Genomic DNA, 23,845 nt, shown 5'->3' with positions numbered 1-23,845 from the left:
CAAGGATTCCATCACTGTAGCCTCCCTTCGTGAAAAGAAATTTCTTATTCATATTAAAATTATTTTACTATTGGTTTTTTTTTTTTTTGTGACTATCATTCATTTTCTCCGCTTTCACTTGACTCACTTTTTTTAATGATACGTCGAATGATTACAATTCGTATCTAATTGAAAATATTACCCTCAAAAATTTGAGAAAATTACAAATTTAAAAATCAGTTGTTTTTGATATTTTTTCAATTTTTTTTTTCTTAAAACTGCCATAACTTTTTAAAAAATAGATGAATAGGAACAATTTTTTTTTCTAGATACACTTGATTTTACCTATTATTTGGTATATATTTCTTTGAAAATCTGACCTTTAACTTGGGGATGACAACAGGGGCGATTCAAAATGACAACTTATCTTCACAAATAATTTTCCTAGAATAACGTTATCGAGCACTTTCATTTAAAAAACATTTTGAGAATCGTACGTCGTTAAGTGATTTTTCCAACTTTAGCTTATTTTTCAATGTTATATTATGTATTAAGATTTAAAAATTTATTTAAATATCTATTATTACATTTACCACGAGCTATTCAATATAAATCATTTTTATTAATGAGTAGTAAATTAATTATACCTGGTGTGTGAAATTTTAAATTTAATTATTCTTATAACACTGATATTTCATGGTCATTTCATTATTAAAGTATAAACATTAATCATATTTTAGGTATTCTATAAGTCTCATGACAGGTTTTTATTGTATTTTAATGAAATTAATTATATTTTTAAATTTATTTTATTTTAGATTTAAAATTAACATTCAATAAATATGCTTTCCATTCATCAGTAGTTACTTGTATTTGTCATCAAAAACCATCTTTACATTATACATTTTTATATACATTCAATTTCCAATAATAATAAATTTTAATAAAATTAAAAAATTAAAGTCAATTGTATTCATTTTCATAATGTATAGCTTAACAACAACATTTGAAGAATATTTTGAAGGAGAGCAAAAAAAATATCCTCAACTCAAGCTAGAGGATATTTATAAACTAAAAGAAAGCATTGACAATGAAACACAATTGCCACCAATATCAGGTATTGTTTTCGTTATTTTAGTTTTTTGGTAGATTTTTATGAGTAATTTACTAAATAAAAACAGTCTATATTGTATATAATTAAAATCGAAGTACTATTATTAGTACATTTCTTTAATGACAATATTATCTTTTTTTTTCAGACAAAAAGCTTATTGCATTTCTTCAATGCACTAACTTTAACCTAGAAGAAGCTAAATTTACAATTATCAACTGCTACAAATGCTATTTGAAAATACCGGAAATATTTTGTAACCTTGATCCGTTATCTCCTGAGATAAAGAAATTATATACAACCTCGTAATACCAAAATTATATTTATAAGGGTCCCTTGTAATGTTTTTTTCATATCTTTGAAGGAATTTCTATTTATTATATTTTTAATATTATTCAATGTTTTTACAGTACGTCATAAATAGAGAGTAATAAATTACAGTCCCAAAATATAAAATTTTAAGAATAACAAAAATCTATATTTCTATATTATTAATATGGGATTTTCCTTTTTTCAATTTCGATTTTAAGAATATCAAAAACTAAATCTATAATATTTTTTTTTTCATTTAACGTGTTTTTTTAATTTAAATAATGTGCAACAGAAAATCAAAATGGACTTTGTACTCCTTCAAATAAACAAAATGATTTTATATTAGCACAAATCCCTAAAATTTATCTTCGTCACAATATCTAAAACAAACATAAATATGTTGATGTTAGTTATTATCCAAATATTAAAATTTTATCTTATAAAATTACAAGTAAAAAATCTTAATTCTGAATTATTACACATATAGAAATTTATGATATACTTATAAAGTCTAATGCAATAATAATATATATATATGATAAAATGAGTTTTTTTAATAATTATGATTTTTTATAATTGTAATATACATAGTTAACTATTTCATATAATAGAAAATGATCAAACTAAAGAAATGACAGGCCGATAACAACATTTAAAGCCATATTTCAGCTCTTAAATGTTTCTCTGGACTTCTCTAAACATAGTCCAAAACTGTAAAAATTATTTAAATAATAGTATTTCAAAATATTTGCTAGATTAAAAGTTATTAATGATGTCAAAACAAATTAATACACCCAGTAATACAGAATGCCTCACAATATCTATATACAATGTCTGTATATTGATAGATAGTAATTACAAAGCACTATAAAATTAATTTACTTAAAATAATAATCCAAATAATATCATAGATTCTGAGCATTTTAGCAATTTTGAATTGCTAATAAGTTTTATAAGAATTGCTTTTATAATATTGCCTTAACTTATATTCATTTCTTTCAAATATTTATGAAAGTATAATTTTTTTTAACAATATAGTCTATATACAATATATATACGTAACTTTTTAGAGACAACATTAAATTTCACTCGAATCATCATGACTCCAACTTTTTATGATTTCATGTGATAAATTTATAAATATGGAAATTGTAATCGTTCTATTGATTCTATTTTTTAATTAGAAGCTTTGGTGATTTGACTTTAAAGTGTTCTGGAAAAGGTGAATGTATAGTATATTGGCAATTCAAAGATCCTGACATAAAATTGTACGATTGTTTATCTCCTATTAAATTGTTTCACATGTGGCTAGAATATAAATTATTGCACTGTGGTACTTTTGATGGATTAGTGATTGTTGTTAACACATCAGGCCTTTCATGGCGTCATGTTATGAAAACACCCATTTCTATAATGGGAGAGTTATTCGTGTACGCTCAAGTAAGTAAAAAATCGTTTAAAAAATATTGGGCCTTTGATTTATTACTTAAGTATATTACTATATTACTTCAGTATTTAAAAAAAATACAATTAATAGTCGCAACATTATGAACATATACATGTAGTTACATAAGTACTTAATAATACATGAATAATTAATTTTTGTCAGTATAAATTATTATGGACATACATTCCAAAAAATACACTTGAACTCTTTAATATTTTAGAGAGGAATTCCGATTCAAATTAAGTCAATTTATTTTATTAACTCAGGAAATGCAATCAGCATGTTATTCAAAATGCTAACACCATTCATAGATAAGGAATTGATGGAAAAAGTAAGCAAAACAATATATTCTATAATCTGATTATGGATTCACAATTGTTATTTATAATGTTCATTAAACATACTTCATTTTATCTAGTAATATTAAATTGTGACAAATAGTTGCAATTTCACCTAAAATACAATTTAAGTAGTATTATTTTTAGCATATTCATTTATCTGTTTTAGTACTTTAAGTTAGTATAAATATAGATAATTCAAATAAATAAACCTATAGTAAAAGTTTATTTAATATAATTTTCTTAAAGTATAATTACAATTTAACTAGATTAAATTTTATCCGGTTGATTCAGAAGAAATATTTAATTATATACCAAAAAACATTTTACCGATAGAAGCTGGAGGATCAGGAAAAAGTCATACATTTTTCTGTGGTAAATAAAGTATTATTTATGAATTTTTTAATTAAATGAAAATAATAATTCAGTAATCTATTATTTTGTATAGATGAGATGTATAAAAATATTGCTACCTGTACAGATATATTAAAAAAAGGAAACGTAGAGCTTCAAAAACAACTATTTATAAACAACGAAAAATACATGGATTAATTAATTTAATATTTTATTCTTATATATTATATATGATTAATAAATTATCAAATCACTTTCTAAAGATTTTTAAATGTTTACTATTAAGTAATATTTATCATTACAAACAATTATAATTATAAAAAATAATCAATAGTTATATATTAGTCAAAATATTTTAAGAATAACAAAATTATATGTATGATTTATAATTTTAAATATAATATTCCTATAACATTTTAAAAAACTTGTAGCATACAACGGAGTTTTTGCATATTACATTATATGCAAAAAAATGTTTTTTTTACCCGGAAATTATAGATAAATTATATTATGAGGTTTTAGCATCGATGGGAAACTAAAAAAGTATTAATTTTACTATGATGTGTTTTTTATTAGTCTGTTACCACTCATTTTCAGCTCTCACTGGAGCGATTTTAATAAACAATACGTCAAATGATCTTATATCGTATCTTATCGAAGATATTACTCTCAAAAAATGAAAAAGTTCCCTCATTCTCCGTAAATGGCGGAACTCTTCAAAAAAAATTTCAAATTTAAAAATTGCTAATTTTCAATAAAAACTGACATAACTTCTTTAAAAATGACTAAATGAATATAACTTTTTTTTATAGAAACATGAGGTATTTCCCTATCATTTTGTATATTTTTATAAATCTGATCTTTTTCCTGCCTACAGTGGGACTCAAAATAACAACTTTTTCATAAAAATTTACTTTTTTAATTTAACTTTTAAAAGTATTTCGGAAGTAATGACACTTTTATATATATCTTAAATTTAAGCTTATGTAATATACTTTAATAGGAAAGAAAATAATTCGAACTTTATTTTGTTTTCATGGTGCAAACAGACATCAAAATTAATAAAAAAAAAATACGATTTTTGTAAAAAATTCTTTTTTATATTTTTAACTTTACTAACAATTTTTTTATGATAAATACTATTTAGATACCTTATTCATTCAACATACTTTTTTTTAAAACGGATCATATCCCTTTATATATTTATTTATTATAAATATATTACATTTATAAATCATAAAATTTGTAATCAGAATATAAATAAGTAAATAAAAGATCATGTAGCTTTTGGAATAATCCAGCAATTTTTAAAATTAAATACTATCTATAAATTTGCATCGAAGCGTTTTTTATGATAGTGATTTTAATCACTGTCAGATATCATTATATTTGACTTAACAATGCAAAGTCACAAATGTACCGCGACTCCACTGTGCTGAGATTTTTTTCTAAGTATGTTGAAATTTATTGAATTGTATGATATTAGTATGTCATAAATATTTTATCGGTATAGGAAATATAAAATACAAAATATTATCATACAAGATTTCCAGTGAGAAAAAGACACATGTTCAATAAAATTAGTTTTTAATTTTGTTTTTCCTTGACGAAATAACATAGGTGTAAGTAGGTTTTTAAATTATAGTGTTCTACTAAATCATAATGGATTTTCAAAGTAAAAATTAATTTTTGGATAGGTGTTTAATTTTTATCCCTACTCCACTACCGAAAAATCATAGAGATAGTTTAATAAAAATATTTTAGAAAAAGAGAAAATTAGATCAAGATCTACCTAATGTTGATGCTGTAATTTGTAAATGGAAAATTATCAGCATGAATGAATTATTTCATAACTAAATGACATTTTTTTCCATATCATATTTTCTGCAAGGTTTCAAAAACATATAAAAAGCTAGGGGAATGCTACAACGGTGTATTATAATACTGCTGTTTTAAAGCAACGCCCTTTATCTGGATTTCTCAAGAGTTATTCGATTGTAGACAAAAGAATTTTATTTAAATGATTAAATTATTAAATCAATTTTGTACATAATCAATTAAAATTTCAATGAAATAATCTATTATTTTATAGTACTTTATTATTTAATTAATGCTGTCCTATAAATGTTCCTAAGAAAAATAAACAAGCAATTTTTGTACGTTTTCAAATATTAAAAAAAAAATATTTAGTTTACATTTTCTGTTAATAGTTTCTCTGGATACAATTTTTTTATTTGTAAATTAGCAAACATTTTACTCTCAGTTTGACTTAGAACATTTTTTGACTTTCAAGATAATCATCAATTTTTTTAATTGTTCTCAAAGTCAAAGTCGTTGTCATTTTTAAGTTTTAATTATTGAAATTATTTGTAACGATGAGCGCGAAGGCCCAAAAATTGTTTTCCCAACTCAAGCGATTGCGTGAAAAACCTACTATTTCATTTAAGAAACAGGCTCCTGTCAATAAACAAAATTGTTTGAGTGCCAATCCTAATATTGAATCCAATATTGAAAGTACAGCAAAAGACAGGCCTAAGCGTTCGTACCGCAAATCTACACAGTCCAATACAGCTCCAGTAACTGAGGAAGATTATGAACCATTTGCCAAAGAAATAATAGAAAAGATCGATCGATCACGTTCATCTTATTGGGGAAATCCATACGAAATACTCGTAGAACCGTTTCCGGCAAACATTGACGAATCATCTACGAAAAGAAAAGTCAAACATGATGATGAGACATCTGTAGTTGAACGTCAAAAAAGTATGAAATAATATTATAACAAATATATTATCGGATATATTTGTTATTTTTTACAATAATATAATGAATATAATTACAATAATGTAATATTATATTACAATAATATTCATGCTTAATTTGTTGATTTTTCTCTAATATTTCACCAGGTTATGAAAATATGGAAAAACATCCATCTAATTCAGTTAAGTCGGCTGAACTATGTAATAATTCACACTCGTTGAAAAGGGCAAACATTTTTAATGAATATGAACCATCGAAAAAGTGTAAAACACGAATTCTACACATTTCGTTTCTTACACATTTACCTAATTTATTTTTTTGTTAAATATTTTTTGTTACTATATTTGTTGTTAATAAATTTATATATTTATAAGTAGTTTTTTATTTTAAAAACTGGTATGACTAGAAATATAAAGAAATATTATTTTAATATATTTTTAAAATGTTAGTCATCAAACCAATTTATTTAATTAATTTTGCAAAGTAGGTTAGTTTTTATTAAACCTACCTTAAAAGAATATATTTTGATATTGTACTAATTATGGGATGTGCTATCAAGAATTAATGCTCGTCTGTCAAAATGTTAGCTATTGGTCACGGTCGCTAAGGTAAGATACAGTGCAGGCGTGTAACTTTGTACGTAAATCGGATTAATTTATATTGTGTTACAATGTTATACTGTCTTTGATTTTTTGTTTCTTATGTTTCGTAAATAAAAGATAACTGTTCGAAACCATCACTTAGTGTTAATACTTTATATCCACCGTGTTTTTAAAATTGTATGTGTGTATGCATCTAGGTCAAGGAGTAAAATGATAATTACAAATAGATATTTTTAAATAATCGTTAGTTTAACAAAATAGTTCATGTGACGCTTAACTTTACGACTTTGATCTTTCGAAAAATATTGATGAAAATTCTCAAAATATTGACTTTTGTATTTTCACTCTAAGTCTGCAGTGGTACATATAAACGTATAAAATTATCAGATCTTTCAGGGTCACCAAACCAATATGTGTACACCTCACGAACACCATCTAGCAAGGATTATCATCAAATTCCAAAAGTAGTTAAACATTGTGACGCTAGATAACGCCTGTGCCGAAAAGTGTGTAATAATTAAATTTGTTTTTCAATGAATCATTGCGGATAAAACTAACGAATAAAAACGTCAGTAAAGTGAAATAAATCCTTATTATAAATTTATTATAATGTTTATTAATCGAGAGAACAAAATATGAACCAACAAAAAAATGAAGAGAATATCGAGAACATTGTCTTTACGCTTAACATAGAGCGACACCGCTATAACAAAAACGGGATAATTATTTTAATAAGCTCTTTCCAATATGTATATTCGACTACTAACTCCAAGGTTAATGGCTAGTTATGACTTTTAGTGCTTGAAAACACTCGCATCCCATCTATAGACATCACTGTTTAATATTTCTAACTTTTGAAATACTGATCCAAGAGTTGATATAGACCAGACATTTTCTTAGTGACTGGTCTATACTCTTACTTAATGTCTAATAATCGATTCCGGGACGACTGTTAATTTCTCTTATTAAATGCTGTGAATTAATAATAAAATAATATTTATTATTTTATGTTGTTTGCACATTAGATCTTAAAATATTTTTTTATAAATAATAATTTTTGACTTATTGTTGTTTCTCAAATGACCAATGTAATTTTCATGTATGTAATTATAAAAGTTCTAGTATTTTTCTCATCACTAAATAATGATATACACTAATCAAACGAATGGCGATTAATATATTAAAACATTGGCGACCAAAGAAAAAACTATAAGTGGTCAAAATAACCAGATAATAGGCGATTAGAGACGCTAAAAGTGTGTGAAGATAATAATCTAAAGGTGAGTCGGAAGTGTACAGATGATCTTCGTGGAAGAATGGCGATTGACGTCTTCGGATACAATCGAACCGGTCACGAGAGAAGTGTCAGGACGGTGTGTTAGAGACTACCCACTCTCTACCCAAAAACTGCACGAAGAATAATTACATTTATAAGCCAAGTTTAACTACGTTTCAATAAAAAAGTAACTAAATATTTGTTTGTTTGTAAAATAATCTTTATAGGGTCAACAGTTACATCTCATGTTTCGAAACTAGTATTTCTGGTAAACATTATCTACATATTAAATATTCAATATTTCATTAGGCACATATTGTATAAGTTATATAACGATAACTCTACGGAGTATAGTTACAATACATTTTCATGATACTATTAAACCAATTAAAAATTCATGAAACCTGAAATGTATTCATAGTATCCAGTAAAGGTTTTAATTGATTGTCAAATAAATGCTAGAATCATACAATTATTTATTTTAAAATGCAGACAAATTTAATCTTGTAATGGACGAAATATCCCTCTTGTATTTTTTAAATTTTATTTGTTTAGATTTTTATAACACTAAAAATACTGAGATACCAGATTTACTCATTTAATAATATTAATTACATAATTTTAATAGCGTACTCAATCTATGTCATCTTCGATTTCCAAATACTTTTAAATTTATAGTTTAAGTTATACAATAATAAAAAATTATTTATTTCCATTTGTAGCTGAAAATGTAATTACTATGTTATAGTTTTTTAAAAAATATTAAAAAAAAAAAGTAATTTCATCGATGATATCTAATAATATTAGATTTTTATATTATATAAAATGCGCTAATAAGAGCACGTTATAAGCCAAAAAAAATAAAAAATAAAGGTCCTTAGCCCACCCATAACAAATATTCTGGCTATATTACTAAAAGTAGATTCTTTAATTGTTTGTTTGATTGACGATTGTAAGATAATTCTAGTAATCAAGAAAAAATATCATTGTGTGTGTAAGGTATTGCGATAATTAGGAACTTTTGAAGTTTTTCATTTATACATAATATAAACAATGTATATATTATGTATATTATACATCTCAACATTTTATTGAAGATAACATCCTCAATAAACCAACTAATTATTTCACTTACTTAATTTAAATACAATTATTTGTAATGTCTAAAAATTACATTAATAATCTAAGTACTACCAACCCAACGGGTACCGCAATGTGCCTCGGTGCGTAGGTATCGGAGTACGATTCCGTTGCACTGGGCTGTGTAGATTCTCTCTGGGCCAAGCAATAGCTTTTGGAAATGATATCAAACATGGTTAAAAAAAACTATACTAAAACTATATTTATAAATTAGTCACAAATTTTACAAATCGCAACTGTAATCAAATGAAAAGTCACCATCAGTTAATTAAATCAAACACAACATAAACATTATACACGTTACCAATAATATGGTACGCTTTTGAATTATTTCAAGGGCTGTTTTCCGAGTTGATTGTGGGCGTGACTAGCGGTCTTGAAAGAACTCGCACATGCTATTACCGGCACATCGCCAAGATCCTTCAGTAATTACTCGACCAACAGTGCGAGAATGTAGTGTTCATAGTTTTCACTTAAATAGTCAAAAAATTGTTGATTTTCATTAGATTTTTTTCGAAAGTCCGATTTAATTATGAATGTAAAAATGCCAGGAGACAAAGGAAATTGAAAATTAAGACATCTTGTAATTATAAAGTGAGTTAACTATTTATATACTATTTCTAAAACATCATTGTGTATAAGACATTTTACAATGCTTAACTGAATTTGCTCATCAACTAACATTATTTTTATCGAATCTTCATCAAGAATTATTTAAATATATATATTTATATTAAATAAATTATTATACTGCCTTTCTTAATATTTCATAATGTATTATCAGTATAATTTAATTCATAGCATTAAGTATACTAATAAGTTAGGAAATATTAGATAAATATTACGAAATGATTTTTTTTTATTCTATTGTCTTAAATATTAAAACCCTAAAAGCTTACTATCAATAAAATTAAATATCAAAAAAATGTTGACTGCTTTTACTGCTCAAAAAACTTTAAGGTAAAAGTTTTTGTGGATAGAACTTATAATTTCAAGAAAGTCTTACAAAACCATTTCTAAACTTGAAGTCACTTTTTAGGATTAACTATATTAATACAATATTTTACCGTTTTCTATTTAAATTAACTTTAAAAGTGTATCCCAAACTAATAAGAAAAACGCAGTTTCATAGAATATTAACTAACTAGTAGACACTTATCCCATGGTCGTCATGGTTCACGATGTTGTTATTGGTTGTGTAAACATTAATAGTATACTATCTATAACGAATAAAAAAGTTAACATTATACGTAACTTCAAGCATTTCCTTGAATGAAATACACTTGAATAACGGGATAAAAATTCAATATTATCATTGTAGACTAAAATATTTTAATTTCTATTCGAAGCTGAAAAGTTATTAGTTTTACAATGATGGGCTTATTTTTTTGTATATTCATTAAAGATTTATAAAATATTAAATTTGGAGAATATAAAATTCGAAAAATATTATAACTCACTACCATGAGAAATTATTTTTTATCAGCATGAACTCTTATGCATTAATTTAGTGAAGGTCAATATTTGATGATTAAGTGTCCAAGAAATAAAGCGAATACATGAAAAGCCAAGTGTTCATTAATTATACAAAATAAACTGTTTTATGTTTGTTCTTGGCTAAAGGGATTACTGAAAAATATGTTAGTAAACTATAGTTAACTACCTAGAACTTAACTTGAATTTTCCTGTCACTTCGTTTTATTTAAGTGCTCATAAGTAACAATATTGGTGTTTGAGTTGTCTGGTCCGATATTGATTACTCTGTTCAATTGTAGACTACACATAATTAATGTTCCAATAAAATACCTATTAAATATTTGTGCGGCACGTAAACAAAAATGTGTTATTATCAAAAATATGTCATTAAGACGAACATTAACCGTCACAAAGTGCATAATATTCAAATGACTTCTAGCGACACCAAATGAATTTTTTCTTTTGGGACATTCTCACACAAATATATCTTGTTATTGATTCCTATAGAAAAAAAATTTTTTTCGTCAATATTGATATCTATAAATATATGCATTATTCTTATGACAGTATATTTTTATCGTTATTATTTGGTATACTCATTAGAGTCACTTCCATGCACGTCATTATTATGCAAATGTAATTTGTTAGTATATAAATATATTGTACTTGTATACTCTCAGTTACTTAAATTACCGTAACAAACACATATTTCGTCGAGATGATATTTTTTAGATTAAATCTGTATATTATGCCTGAGTATCAATGTTGTTCAATTAACCAAAGTAAAATTCAAATTTTACAATAAGTTGTAACATTGAAATTAATTTATTTTATTAAATATAAAAAATTGAACAAAAAAACGTGGATTTCTTCAAAATCACTTTAAAATTGGATGACGCTATTTAGCCGAAACCCAAAGAGCCGACATCTATAAGGCCGACAGTAGTATTGACTTACAATATAAAGGACAGAAAGTATGAATGGCAAACAATATATAAAAAAAAAATTCAAAAATTATTTTATTATTATTGAATAAAATAGATTGTATTATTCCATTTAATCACACAAGTAAACATATTTAAAATTAAATAAAACAGATAAATTTTGCCAAAATATGGCTGCTATATATTTATAATTTTGTTTTTCGTATAATTGTTTATTTTTTTTTTGACAAAATATACCTGTATTATATAAGTTGACGACAATTTAAAATATTTTTACTTGATTGATTATTTAATCCATTTGGATTAATATAATTTTTTTTTATTCAATAATAATATAAGTCATTCTAATTTTTGAAATATTTTAAAAATAATTGTTGGCCGTTCATACTATCTGCTTATTATATTGTCGGCCCATTTTACAGGAGCCTTATTATATAATATTGTCGTCTAGGGGTCATTTATGAATACGTTAAAAATATTTCAGTAGCGTTTGAGACATAACATAACATGAATTTATAAAGTTTTGATTTTATATTTATATAAACTATACTACCGATTGTTGGGAAGGAATTGGTTCCAATAAGAATCGATTCCTAGAACAAATTTTTTATGTAGAAACGAAACTAAGAACGTTTCCTCTAAAAATTAAAGATCAAAGAAAGCAAACGAATTCATATTTATGAACAAATCGACAAAATTTAAACTTTCTTTAATTTTTTTTTCTTTATTTCTAGTTGTTATAAATAAAAAGGTATTTTTAAGTTAACTATAAACAATATTTTTTGCATTGAAATCAGATGACCCTATAATTTTAATGTATTACTATTATATTATTTAAGTGTTCAATAATATTTAATAAATTATTATACTAAAAAAGGAATTTTATTGAAAGTATAGAAACGTATACGCTCATTTGGAGGGATTAGAAGGGCTTAGTCTCCCTAATTCTTTCCTGTCCCCAGGTGAGGATTCAAAATAAACAAATGTTAAATTAAAACTTATGTTATATACTATATGTTAAAAAAATATAAAATTGTGCCCACGCTTTATCTATGGGAAAATGGCTGCCAAACAAAAAATATAATTTTTAAATAAATGAAATTTACATTGAATGATTTATAAATATAATATATGAATAATTACTTGTTATAGTAATTAAATTTAGAATAAAATTGATATTGAATAATTTAGTAATGTTAATTTTATGAAGAAATTATAATAAGTTATAGAGTTGTTGTATATAGAGATAATTCTTTTAATATTAGCCACTCGATTTCTCTTAAAATAATAATTATATTAAAAAAAATATATATATCTAACTAGTTTATAAATCATAAAAATTGTAATTAGGATATAAATAAAGAAATAGTCGTTATTATTATTTTGGAATAATTCAATAATATCTTCTAAAAATTAAACACTACAGATTTGCATCAGAGCGTTTTTTATGATAGTGATTATAATGATTGTCAGATATCATCTATATTTGTTCTAAATGTGCTACTATCCCCTGTGGATTTTCTTTGGAAAGAAAGTTACAGATAAATATTTTTATATATACTACATAACAGTTTAAATTTTATATTTGTTGGTTATTATAATGATAAAAAAATTATTTTAAATTGTATAAGTTTTAATAAAAGAGATTATTTTATTATTATAAAAAAATTCACAGAAAAAGTGCTCAGAAATTCTTATTTTATTCTTAAAAAAATCACATTCTGTCAAATTTTGAAATACATATTGTTGCACTTTAAAGAACTATTTCTAAGAATTAAAGTTCACAGCAATATTTGAAAATTTAAGTATTTTCAAATTAAAATAAAATTATATGTAATCATGACAAGAAAAAGTAAATAGGTACACAGAGCGGATAAACATTTTTAAAACTATTAAATGTAACGTCTTGAGTCTTATAATAAAAATAATAATTTTTTAGAAAGTGATCTTGAGAAATTTTTTTTTTGAATATGATCCTAATGAATTTTTATGAATAATATCAGTATCAAAATTTTATCAAGAGATGATAAAATACATTTTTTCGTCCAGACCTTCAAAGTTATTTCTCAATATTATTATTTGTTTAATTTAGAAGAAAAAATTTTAACCTACAAATCTCTAGTTAAATGATAATAATTTTCTAACCATACTCTACAAGATCATCCGTAAGTATAATAGATTTATATTTAATAAATTGATTATAAGTGCTACTGGAAATTATTTATCAAATTTAAATTTGATATATGGCAGTGTTCTGTCTTTAATAGTACTATTGTCTCATTTTGAGTTCATTTGTTATATCAAACCAGAATCGGCCCTCTTAACTAAGGTCAATAATAATATGATCATAAGTAAACTTTTATTTTATGAGACAGGTCAAATTAATATAATATTTTTTATTACAATTGTACTAATAACGGTAGTTTATACAGTTTCACCATCTAAACTTCCAATATCGACCCGTGGGTTGATTTTTTTTTGTATCACTCGTTTATGGATCGTTATTATTGTTATTTTGTTATTGAAATTAATTTTTATACTACGGGTTTCAATAAACTGTTTTTTTTGCCACCTTTTTGTTTAATAATATGCCTTAATATCATTCTGAATATTTATGTAGGAGGGTGAAAGTAATGGATCTCTTCTGTCAATCAAAATTGTATAAGTACAATACATGTATTTTTTTTAATTTGAAGGTATAAAAAAAAAAAATATTTACGTGTCAAGATATAAAAACGTTAAATATTATGTATTTCACTAAATATTATTAAATTTTCGAAAATTGACCTGCTAGTCATTTAAACTTTTATCCGCATAAATATATTGACACGATTTCTGCAAAAAAAAAAAAAAAAAAAATTTCAATAGATTTTTATTCATTTTTTGAAGGTTTTTCAAAAAACTAATAATATTTATGACTTATATATCTTTATTGATAATTAATTTTTATACACCATTACAATAAACTAAAATAAAATTTATTTTCTATACGAACATAATTATTTGTTTTTTTTAAATCTAATGTTTTTTAAGCCCATTAAGGGCCATAGCGGCCTCCTCCTTTGGAGGAGGTTTCTTAACCATTGATGGATGGTTAGTTTGTCGTCGGAGAGAGTTATGGTGACATCAATCAGATCAGTTCGATAAAACTGATCTCTTGACAAATGAAGCTTCCCGTGACCGAGTTTCGAACCCGAGTCAGTGTGCGGCAAGCACTGTCACATTACTGACTCGGCAACACCGCCCCTCTTAATTATCTATTAATATCTATAATTATCTATTCGTATCGTGTAGAATACGATAAAACATTTTTTTCTATAAATAGTATTATTCATTAAATAGTCTTTAACACACTATTTATGAAATACTAACTTAACAATACTCGACTCAGCTTCAAAAATTACATAAACTTTATCATAAATCATTATATTTATTAGACTTAAAAAATGAATAATCAAGTGTAAAATAGTGATTATTTTTACGAATTCGTTACTAATTTGTCTTAGCTATTCTCTTTTTAATAATTTAATTAAAACAATAAATTACTCGAGATATTCTATTTAGTAGTTAAGTCGATATTAAATTATAATCAACCACTTAACCTTTTTGAGTTTGAACAACATTATTAATTTATAGTAGATCTATTAAATAACTATTACAGCTTAATAATATGGGTTTAATATCCATATAAATACAAACCATACTAATAATAAATATTTTTGAACATTTAAGAAGGTATGACTATATTTACAATAATATCAGTGCCGGAGCTAAATATTGCCGTGCCTGTTTTATAATTGTTCAGTTGATGAGATATTTTTTTGTTTGCTTTCAAGCTTTTTAAATTTTTGTCTTTTCAACCGAACCTGGATAGTATTATTTTTATGGTTACGGTATGTGATCAATGCTAAAAACAGGTAGTAATTGTTATCACTGTGTATTTAAAATAAAAGTAATTTTGATGCAATAGATAACTTTATGAGCAAGAAAATTCAAAAGTTGCGACGGCTCACTGGCCGTTTATCGGTGAGATTTGACTTGAATATCGTCTGTCAATCGTTCACGGATTATACGCCATTGTGTTTCAGCACACGGCCGTGCAAATTAATGGCCGTATTCAGTTAGTACAAAAAAGTGTACTAAAATAAAAGAAGACCAACTATAATAGAGCGAAAGACACGCATACATACTTAAAACTATCCGCTGTTTGTTATTCCGCGGCAGCTCGGCAAAAAAGCACATAATACAACTTCGAATAAATTACATAGGAAACAATATTGTGCATTGATGGCCGTGAATTCGACGATGGTTATGTTTGGCTAACACAGCTGCGATATGTATACAGACCAGACCAATCATGAGTAACACACGCACACAAAAGACATACAAAATCGCAACTTTTGAACTGAGCGCTAACGATGCCAACGATAACAGTACTAGTGACACAGATGAGCGTAAAACTAAAACAACATGAGAGATAAAAAAAAAAAATTATTGCTTCTTTCTACACTTTCCAATGCTAAGATCACATCAGTCGATACACATATCATAGACTGTGCTAGTTCATTTTGTTATTGATTTTATAATTAGTATTTACTTTATTTGTCATAATTAGGTTAAAATATTTAATTAGACTTCATTATAAATTTTTTTTTTATGGCACCAAGTTTGTTTGTTTTTTTTTTTTTTTTTTTAACTAGAAATCCTAGTTGAATATTAATGCCAAATTATTGGAAAAGATTTTCCGTGGTTTTATGATAACGTAATTTGTTTTAGTCATATCTAATAAATCTTTTCTGGATGAATAAATAAATAGTAATAAAATAATACCTTCAAATAAAGTTTTAATGCATAGCAAAATTTGTTCATTTCGATTAATGGCAAATACAACATTTGGTCCTATGGACACTTAATAGAGTCAAGTCAAGTGTAAAATAGTAGCAATTACTTCGAACGTAAGCTAACGTGTATTTTACACTTTCCAAAGTAATATTTAATTGTAAACAACGCATCAGTTGTTTTAATCTATTAAACTTTACAATGTTTTCAGTAATAAATCTCTTGAATTCTCTGAAAGTTCGACTATTCTATAGAAAGATAAAATTTAATTAATTTTAATAGTAAATATTTCATAGTTAAATAAAAACAGAAGACTAATTCAGATATTTTTATATAATGTATAAAATGCATTAGAAAAAAACTAAAAATTATTGTTGACATCTATACTTAAGATTTTCAGATAAAAACAAAATTTTATCATGATATTCCTTTTCTAAAGGAATAGGATTATAAATCACACGATTCTATTGTATTAGTAAATATTATTCAGAATTTTCGTTAAAAAATTCAAATCGTCATTTAGGGTTAAGTGAATATTATAAAATATAATAATTTTGTTGTTTAATTATAAGATGATGAAATCATAATTATTATATATTAGTAATTTATATGTAATTTAATACATATAAATTACTAAAATTATTTTAGAACATTTATCTATACATTCGTTTTTTCTTGATTTATTATTGATGGTAATTAAGTATTTTTCTCAATATTTCTTTAAATTATTTTATTAACTTTTGCACAAAAACTTCTAAATATAGTTAAATTTAATCCGATCTTAAACCAAATTTCATTACAAACAATGTGTTAAAACTTTTAATTAATTATTTATGTAAAGAAGCTATGAAGCTATGAATATGATATTCATCAAAAGTGTTCTTTGTAAACCGCATAAATTATAAAAATTAACTGGTTATTTGATCTTAACTAGGGTGATATTTCATTATACTTATTTATTGCCATAAGTGGAAACTCTGTGGTAAATATATAATTTTACGTATAATGTTCATTTTATTGAACGAGTGCCGAGTGATTTACTTAAATCAAATACAAAATGTCAAAAATTATAGTATTAATTTAAATAATTAAGTACTGTAATATATATAGTCTAATGAGCAGTCTAATTGAGTTGATATTACTATACATGCATAGCAAAATGTTTACGTCTCAATAGTAATAATTTGGCACATGCATTGTGTTATGACTTATTTTTTAGAAGTATTGACGGAAAACAAACTCGTCTTAGAACATGTATTGTCATCTATGTTGTCCTCATTTTTGTTTATGCCAATATTCTTGCTATTTGCTAGTGAAAATATTTCTGAAGTTAAGGTGTCAAATTATATAAATTATAAAGATTATGTTAATTTGCATTATTTTATTATTTATGAGTGATTATATCTTTAAACTTGAATATTTTTAATTTCAGTGTTTACATCTTCGTTAAAACTCTGAATTAGTAAAAGTTTTATCATATTAATAAAAACCTGATGGTCCTTGACTACTTAAAAATGTTGCATTTTTTATTAAAGATAGTAATCATCAAGTAACGTATTTTTTACAAATTTCCTGTTTACCGATAGGGAAACTAGAGATTTTAGATTATTAGTCTAGTTATAAATATTTACTCCAATCTCGAGTAAAAATTTTAAGTTCTACACCACAATGATCATAATTATTCAATTTAGTCAGCTAAATTGACTATTCACACATGGTAGACCCCATATTATATCTGATAAAATTAAATTGGGAATTCTATAGCATTAAAGATCAACTTAAAAAGTACTTAACAATAATAAAGAAATATTTGTAAAAGTTGAAGTTTTTACTTATCTTTAATTTACGTGTTATTATGAGGCGCATGACAAGTGAATTTCTGTAAATATACCCCAAAGTCAGGTGGACTTTGGATATATACATGCTACTGGCAGCTGATATGCAATAAAAATCTATTAATAAGAATTTTTTTTGCACCTAGCTCTTTAAAATAATCAGAATTTGTTCTTAATAAAAGGCTCATAGTTAAATATTTTGTTGAGACCTTACTCAAGAGTCAATTGGACACTAGAATACAATTACTATCATTTTGTATAAATAAATAAATATTTATTATATTTATATATATATATATATATATTTTTTTTAGCATTTAACTTTCAATGGTCCTAAAATTTATTATGTAGTCAAATACATATATTATTGACTGCGCCATGTCGAGGACCTACGTCACTACCGTGTGGTTTGTAGCGTGGTCAATTATAGTTTGTAACTGTGGTAAAGTTACAAAATGTTGTCCCAGAGATATGATACTCAGAGTGGACTTTGCAACGTGTACAGGATATGACACGGAATTGCAAGGCACGAGGGAAATTTACGAGTGGTCATCTGATGATAAGTCTGACAACACTAACGCTACTACCGAAAATCTTCATGAAGAATTATCACTGTCAATGTTCAACAATACTGCACCATGGTAATTAATCTAATTCAAATAAATATCGATGGTTAATTTAATAATTAATTAACAAAGGAAAACTTTAAAAAATGTATTATTTTCGAGAGTATGTATTTTTAGGTATATATTGATCCTTATTGTAAAACTGACGACAAATTCAAATTTTTCGTTTTTACTTCTCTTCCACAATAATTAACGATACAAAAAAAGTTATAAAGATTAGTAGATTATACAAAACGTATTATTTCCATTTCGCATCAAAACGTATAATTCCAATGTAATAATCAAGGAAATAATTTTGTATTGATACAAAAACGTTATATTTTCATTTTTTTTTTTTTTTTTGGGGCATGTTGTTATTATTTTTGTCGCAAAACGTGTTATTGCCCCTCAAATAAGTTTAGGAAAATTATAATCGTGATATTATAAATAAATCATGTAACATTTTATGCGACATACATATTATATGATACAGTTTAAATATGTTCAGTATTTAAAATTTTAGTTCTATTTTTTTCAATACATAATATGAAAGAATGTTAAATATAATTTTCTATATAGATGTTCTTAACCATGTTTTAATTTTCCTCGCCAAAGAAGGCTTCTTTTACATGAAACGGAAATAATAGGTATTATTAAAATAGATTAGGTCATTTTATACAAATTTGGAAATAATTGAGGTGCTACATGTAATTACACAAATAATGATCAACTGCACTTTAAAATATAGCCTGCTACCACTACTTCACAGATAGTATTTATTGTACGATATTACAATAGTATAAACATAAAATAAAATATTTGATACATATGTTTAACTAACTTGAAAATAAGAAAATGACTGGTCGAAAATAACTTTTAAACCAGTATTTGAAAAATATTAGTACTTTTGTTTTATAGTGGGAGGAAAAGTGCGGTGTTAAATGTTAATAATTTCCGAAATACTGGTGCAAGATTTGTTATCAACCAGTCATGTTCTTAGTTTTAAGTCAGTTAAACATATATGTTACCATTTAAAAACGTAAATTGGTACAATTTTATGGGGAAAAGTGAGAAGCTATAATAATTTTTTTTTTTATTAATTTAAGTGTTTGGGATACTAATAACTTTTGTAAAGAAAAATTATACATTTTTAAAAATATTGCGTAGGACATAAATAGCGGATCGCACTGTGATATAAAACCATTCTGACAATACTTTTTGTAGGTGGATACCTGCTTTCATGGAAGTATTAAAAGCGGACAATTTTTCTCAGGCTGTCATACCAGATTTTCAATTATTCGAATCGGAAGGAAGATTCCCTTGTGACCTAGAAGATCGAAAAGTGATGATGCTGGACAGTGACATTGTTCTTTTGGACAACGGACAACTGGCTGCTTTCTGGTCATATAATAGCAGGCTTATATTTGAAACATCTGAATATTGTATTGATCGTGTGTCATTGGTAGATAACTTTACGTTGTCGACGGGAAGTAGTGACAAAATGAAGAAACCCGCAAGACGAAGTATTCCCAGTACCGAACCTAAATATAGCTACGTTGCGTTAGCTTGTCAAACTTGTTCAAAGGTCTTGTGTATACCAAAATGCTGTAATAAAGGATTGGTACTCGAATATAAGAAAAATGCACCCACTGGATGTCGAAAAACTAATCTCACTGCTTCAATAAGCCTGAAAAGCACCAACGGTTCCATATTACAAAGTAAGTGCAAGATATATATGAGTAGTATATGATTGTACATAACATATAAATGATATTTATAAATATTTATTTAGGTTCGGATTTTTTCTTTTCGCCTATGAGACCACCCTATTGTGGTACTAGAGGGTCTTACCTTTCAAATCTTCCAAACAGCGTGAAACACACAGATTATCAAGTTTTACAAGATGGCCGGTTGCTTGTACAAGATGGACTGGCAGTAATCGAAAAGGACGATTATTGCGTTGATGTAGTTATCGTAGACGGTAAACCGTTCACCAAAAGTGTTCTTGCTTGTCGCGTTCCTGGTGCTAACAGTCCAGCAGGAACTCTTAAATTTAGAGATATTTTATACGGTACCTACTTTGTGGTTGGTGCAATTTTCCTGGCTGCTACACTACTGATTTATGCCGTTTTACCCGAACTTAGAGTAACAGTTCACTCTGGCAATTTGATAGCTCATACTATTTGTTTGTTTGTGTCGTACTCCACATTAGCTGCAACTACTTTAGCCACTCAACTGTTCAACGAATACTTTTGTGTGACGGCAGGTAAAAAATGAAATCTTTAGTACTAATATTTTAATTTAATTACGATAGATATGTAATTACCTGGTAACGGATTTTTATGCGTTTATAAATATTATAAGTTATTCTGAACAGGTCAGTACAAATTTTTATTTGGCTTTTGTTTATTACTTGTACAAATGTACAAATACTGACATACTTATCAACTAACCAGTCATGGGAACGCTCTACTTGTTGATAATTAAACAATTTGGCAAGTATACAATTATTGGTGTACACCAGTCGTGGGAATCCGGCTTTATTAATATCATTGTCCCTTATTCCGAGATATCACAAAATGGTTCAAATTAGTCTGTAGAGTTAAGAAACAGATAGTAGATAGTAAATATGAAAATAATTAATTCACATTTACAATTTACCATCTGTAAGCCTTAACTGTTTGATTAATTATAGAGAATTACAAGTTATCTATTATTTTATTATTTTCAAATAATTGAAATTGTGCTCAAATTAACAATAATAGTTATTACTAGTTTAGACATATAAAAGACATTCAATTAATTGTTATAGAATTCTATTTAAAATTACAAATACAAAATTAATATTCCAATGAAATATTATTATAATTTTACTAGCCAATTTTTTCGCGTTTTTGACTCTAAAAATACATAAAATGAGATTAATTTTTAATTAATTAGTAATATAAATAAATCATTGTTCAAGCACACAAAAGATGTAAGTTTAAGACTTTATCACGAGGTCAATTTAAAGATTTTTATTGTCATAAGTATTAATGTAAATTTGAAACTTTAAAATACAATAACATGATGGAATTTAAAAAACAATAAAATATTATTGATGTAAAAGAATGCACTAGGGTGTCTAAATTTATTCTATGCCAAAACTTGTTTTTGCTAAAAATATCATGTATCTCTTCTGTGCACTCAATCATCGAAATATTAGATTTGTTGATATTTAAAAATTTTCTACGTTAAAATAAGGATTAATTTTTTATACAACTCTTATTTTATTTACAAATTATTTATAACTCTTAAAGCCTTGTTTTAATTAGTTATTCAAAATTAATAATATTTTAATACATTTATAATACTCTTATGGATTATTTTTAATTAAAAAGTTTACTAATCCAACAAGCAAGATGACATAAAAATATTTTAGTACAGTGGCTTTATTGTAAAGGATATATTCTTGTAAAAAAAATATACTGTTACAGCGGATGTACCTTAACAGTAACAATATTTTTAAGTATATTTTTCATTATGACCACATTTATAGTACTACTAACCTCGTAAAATGAAAAATAGTGATAGTGTTAATAACAGTCTTTTAAGTGATAGCTTGTTTCCTTTTTACCTTTTTTAGCTTCGATGCGAAGCTGAGAAGGTATTGGTTTTACTAAGATGTGTTTTTTTTTTTTTTTTGTGTCTGTTACCACTTTTTCTCAGCTCTCACCGAACCGATTTCTTTCAATGATACGTCAAAAGATCACAAATCGTATCTAGTCGAAGACATTACCCTTAAAAATTGAAAAAAATTCCCTCGTTCCCCGTAAAAGGGGGAAACCTCCAAAAAAATTACAAATTTAAAAATCGCTAATTTTCGAAATTTTTTCAATTTTTTTTACTTAAAAGTGCCATAACTTTTTCAAAAATAAACATATCAATATAATTCTTTTTTATATAGATGCATAATATCATTACCTTTCATTTGGTATATTTTTTTCATAAATTTAACCCTTAACCTGCCCACAAGGGGGGATTTAAAATGACAACTTTTTCACAAAAAATTAATTTTTTTAACTTAAATTTTGAAAATGTTCCGGAAGGTCTGACACTTTTATATATATCTTAAATTAAAGCTAATGTAATATGCTTTATCATGAAAAAAAAAAATTTCGGACTTTATCTTATCTTCATGGTGAAAATGGCTACCGAATGCTATTTTTGTGTGAAAATTTTCGATTTTGTATTTTCCATTTTTAACTTTATTATGCTATAACTTTTTGAAAAATGTATGAATCATTACAATTTTTTTATGAGAAGTAGTATTTATATAGATCTTTCATTCGACATACTGTTTTTTTAAATCGGACCATTTCCCTAAATACAGGGGGGGATTTAAAAAGACAACTTTTTCACAAAAAATTAATTTTTTTAACTTAAATTTTGAAAATGTTCCGGAAGGTCTGACACTTTTATATATATCTTAAATTAAAGCTAATGTAATATACTTTATAATGGTAAAAAAAAATTTCGGACTTTATTTTATCTTCATGGTGAAAACAGACATTAAACTTAATAAAAAAAATACGATTTTTGTAAAAAAATTCTTTTTTATATTTTTAACTTTATAATGCTATAACTTCTCGAAAGATGTATGGATCAATATAATTCTTTTTTTTGTAGATGCATGATGTCTTTACCTATCATTTGGTATATTATTTTTTATAAATCTGACTTTTACCTGCCTACAGGGGGGGATTCAAAATGACAACTTTTTCAAAAAAAATTGACTTTTTCAACTTAAATTTTGAAAGTGTTCCGGAAAGTCTGACACTTTTA

General features: G+C 25.5%; 2 protein-coding genes across 3 annotated transcripts in view; both read left to right on the top strand.

Annotated features, from left to right (window-relative positions):
* The first annotated feature begins 819 nt into the window (after nucleotides 1-819).
* LOC126897971 (uncharacterized) lies at nucleotides 820-3,874 on the top strand. 2 transcript variants are annotated; one of them, XM_050671927.1, is made up of 6 exons: nucleotides 820-1,096; nucleotides 1,239-1,395; nucleotides 2,587-2,842; nucleotides 3,070-3,180; nucleotides 3,457-3,562; nucleotides 3,616-3,736. In XM_050671927.1, the coding sequence occupies exons 1-6, from the start codon at nucleotides 964-966 to the stop codon at nucleotides 3,633-3,635; spliced, it is 783 nt and encodes a 260-aa protein (XP_050527884.1). In that variant the 5' UTR covers nucleotides 820-963; the 3' UTR covers nucleotides 3,636-3,736. The 2 variants fall into 2 exon arrangements, with proteins under 2 accessions (XP_050527884.1, XP_050527880.1); XM_050671923.1 differs by having other exon boundaries at nucleotides 821-1,096; nucleotides 3,636-3,874.
* Nucleotides 3,875-9,734: 5,860 nt separating this feature from the next.
* The window catches only part of LOC126897841 (G-protein coupled receptor Mth2-like), a 21,895-nt gene continuing 7,784 nt past the window's right edge, over nucleotides 9,735-23,845 (top strand). Inside the window, exons 1-4 of the mRNA XM_050671757.1 lie at nucleotides 9,735-9,916; nucleotides 18,731-19,057; nucleotides 20,246-20,739; nucleotides 20,814-21,287. Of these exons, the coding sequence (XP_050527714.1) occupies nucleotides 18,795-19,057; nucleotides 20,246-20,739; nucleotides 20,814-21,287 (1,231 nt within the window). The 5' untranslated portion in view covers nucleotides 9,735-9,916; nucleotides 18,731-18,794. The remainder of the gene's footprint in view (nucleotides 9,917-18,730; nucleotides 19,058-20,245; nucleotides 20,740-20,813; nucleotides 21,288-23,845) is intronic.

Source organism: Daktulosphaira vitifoliae, unplaced genomic scaffold (genome assembly GCF_025091365.1).
Source record: "Daktulosphaira vitifoliae isolate Bord-2020 unplaced genomic scaffold, ASM2509136v1 Scaffold_1, whole genome shotgun sequence".
In the NCBI taxonomy this organism is placed as follows: Eukaryota; Metazoa; Arthropoda; class Insecta; order Hemiptera; family Phylloxeridae; genus Daktulosphaira; species Daktulosphaira vitifoliae.
Note: the sequence above shows the minus strand (reverse complement) of the source record. Positions and strands in the feature narration are given on the sequence as shown.

Bases quoted from the DNA above. Each gene is read 5' to 3' on its own strand.
- LOC126897971 (XM_050671923.1), top strand. From the start codon at position 964: ATGTATAGCTTAACAACAACATTTGAAGAATATTTTGAAGGAGAGCAA. The intron at 1,396-2,586 runs GTAATACCAAAA...TTTTTTAATTAG, and splicing joins AAGAAATTATATACAACCTC to AAGCTTTGGTGATTTGACTT. The intron at 2,843-3,069 runs GTAAGTAAAAAA...TTAATATTTTAG, and splicing joins AGTTATTCGTGTACGCTCAA to AGAGGAATTCCGATTCAAAT.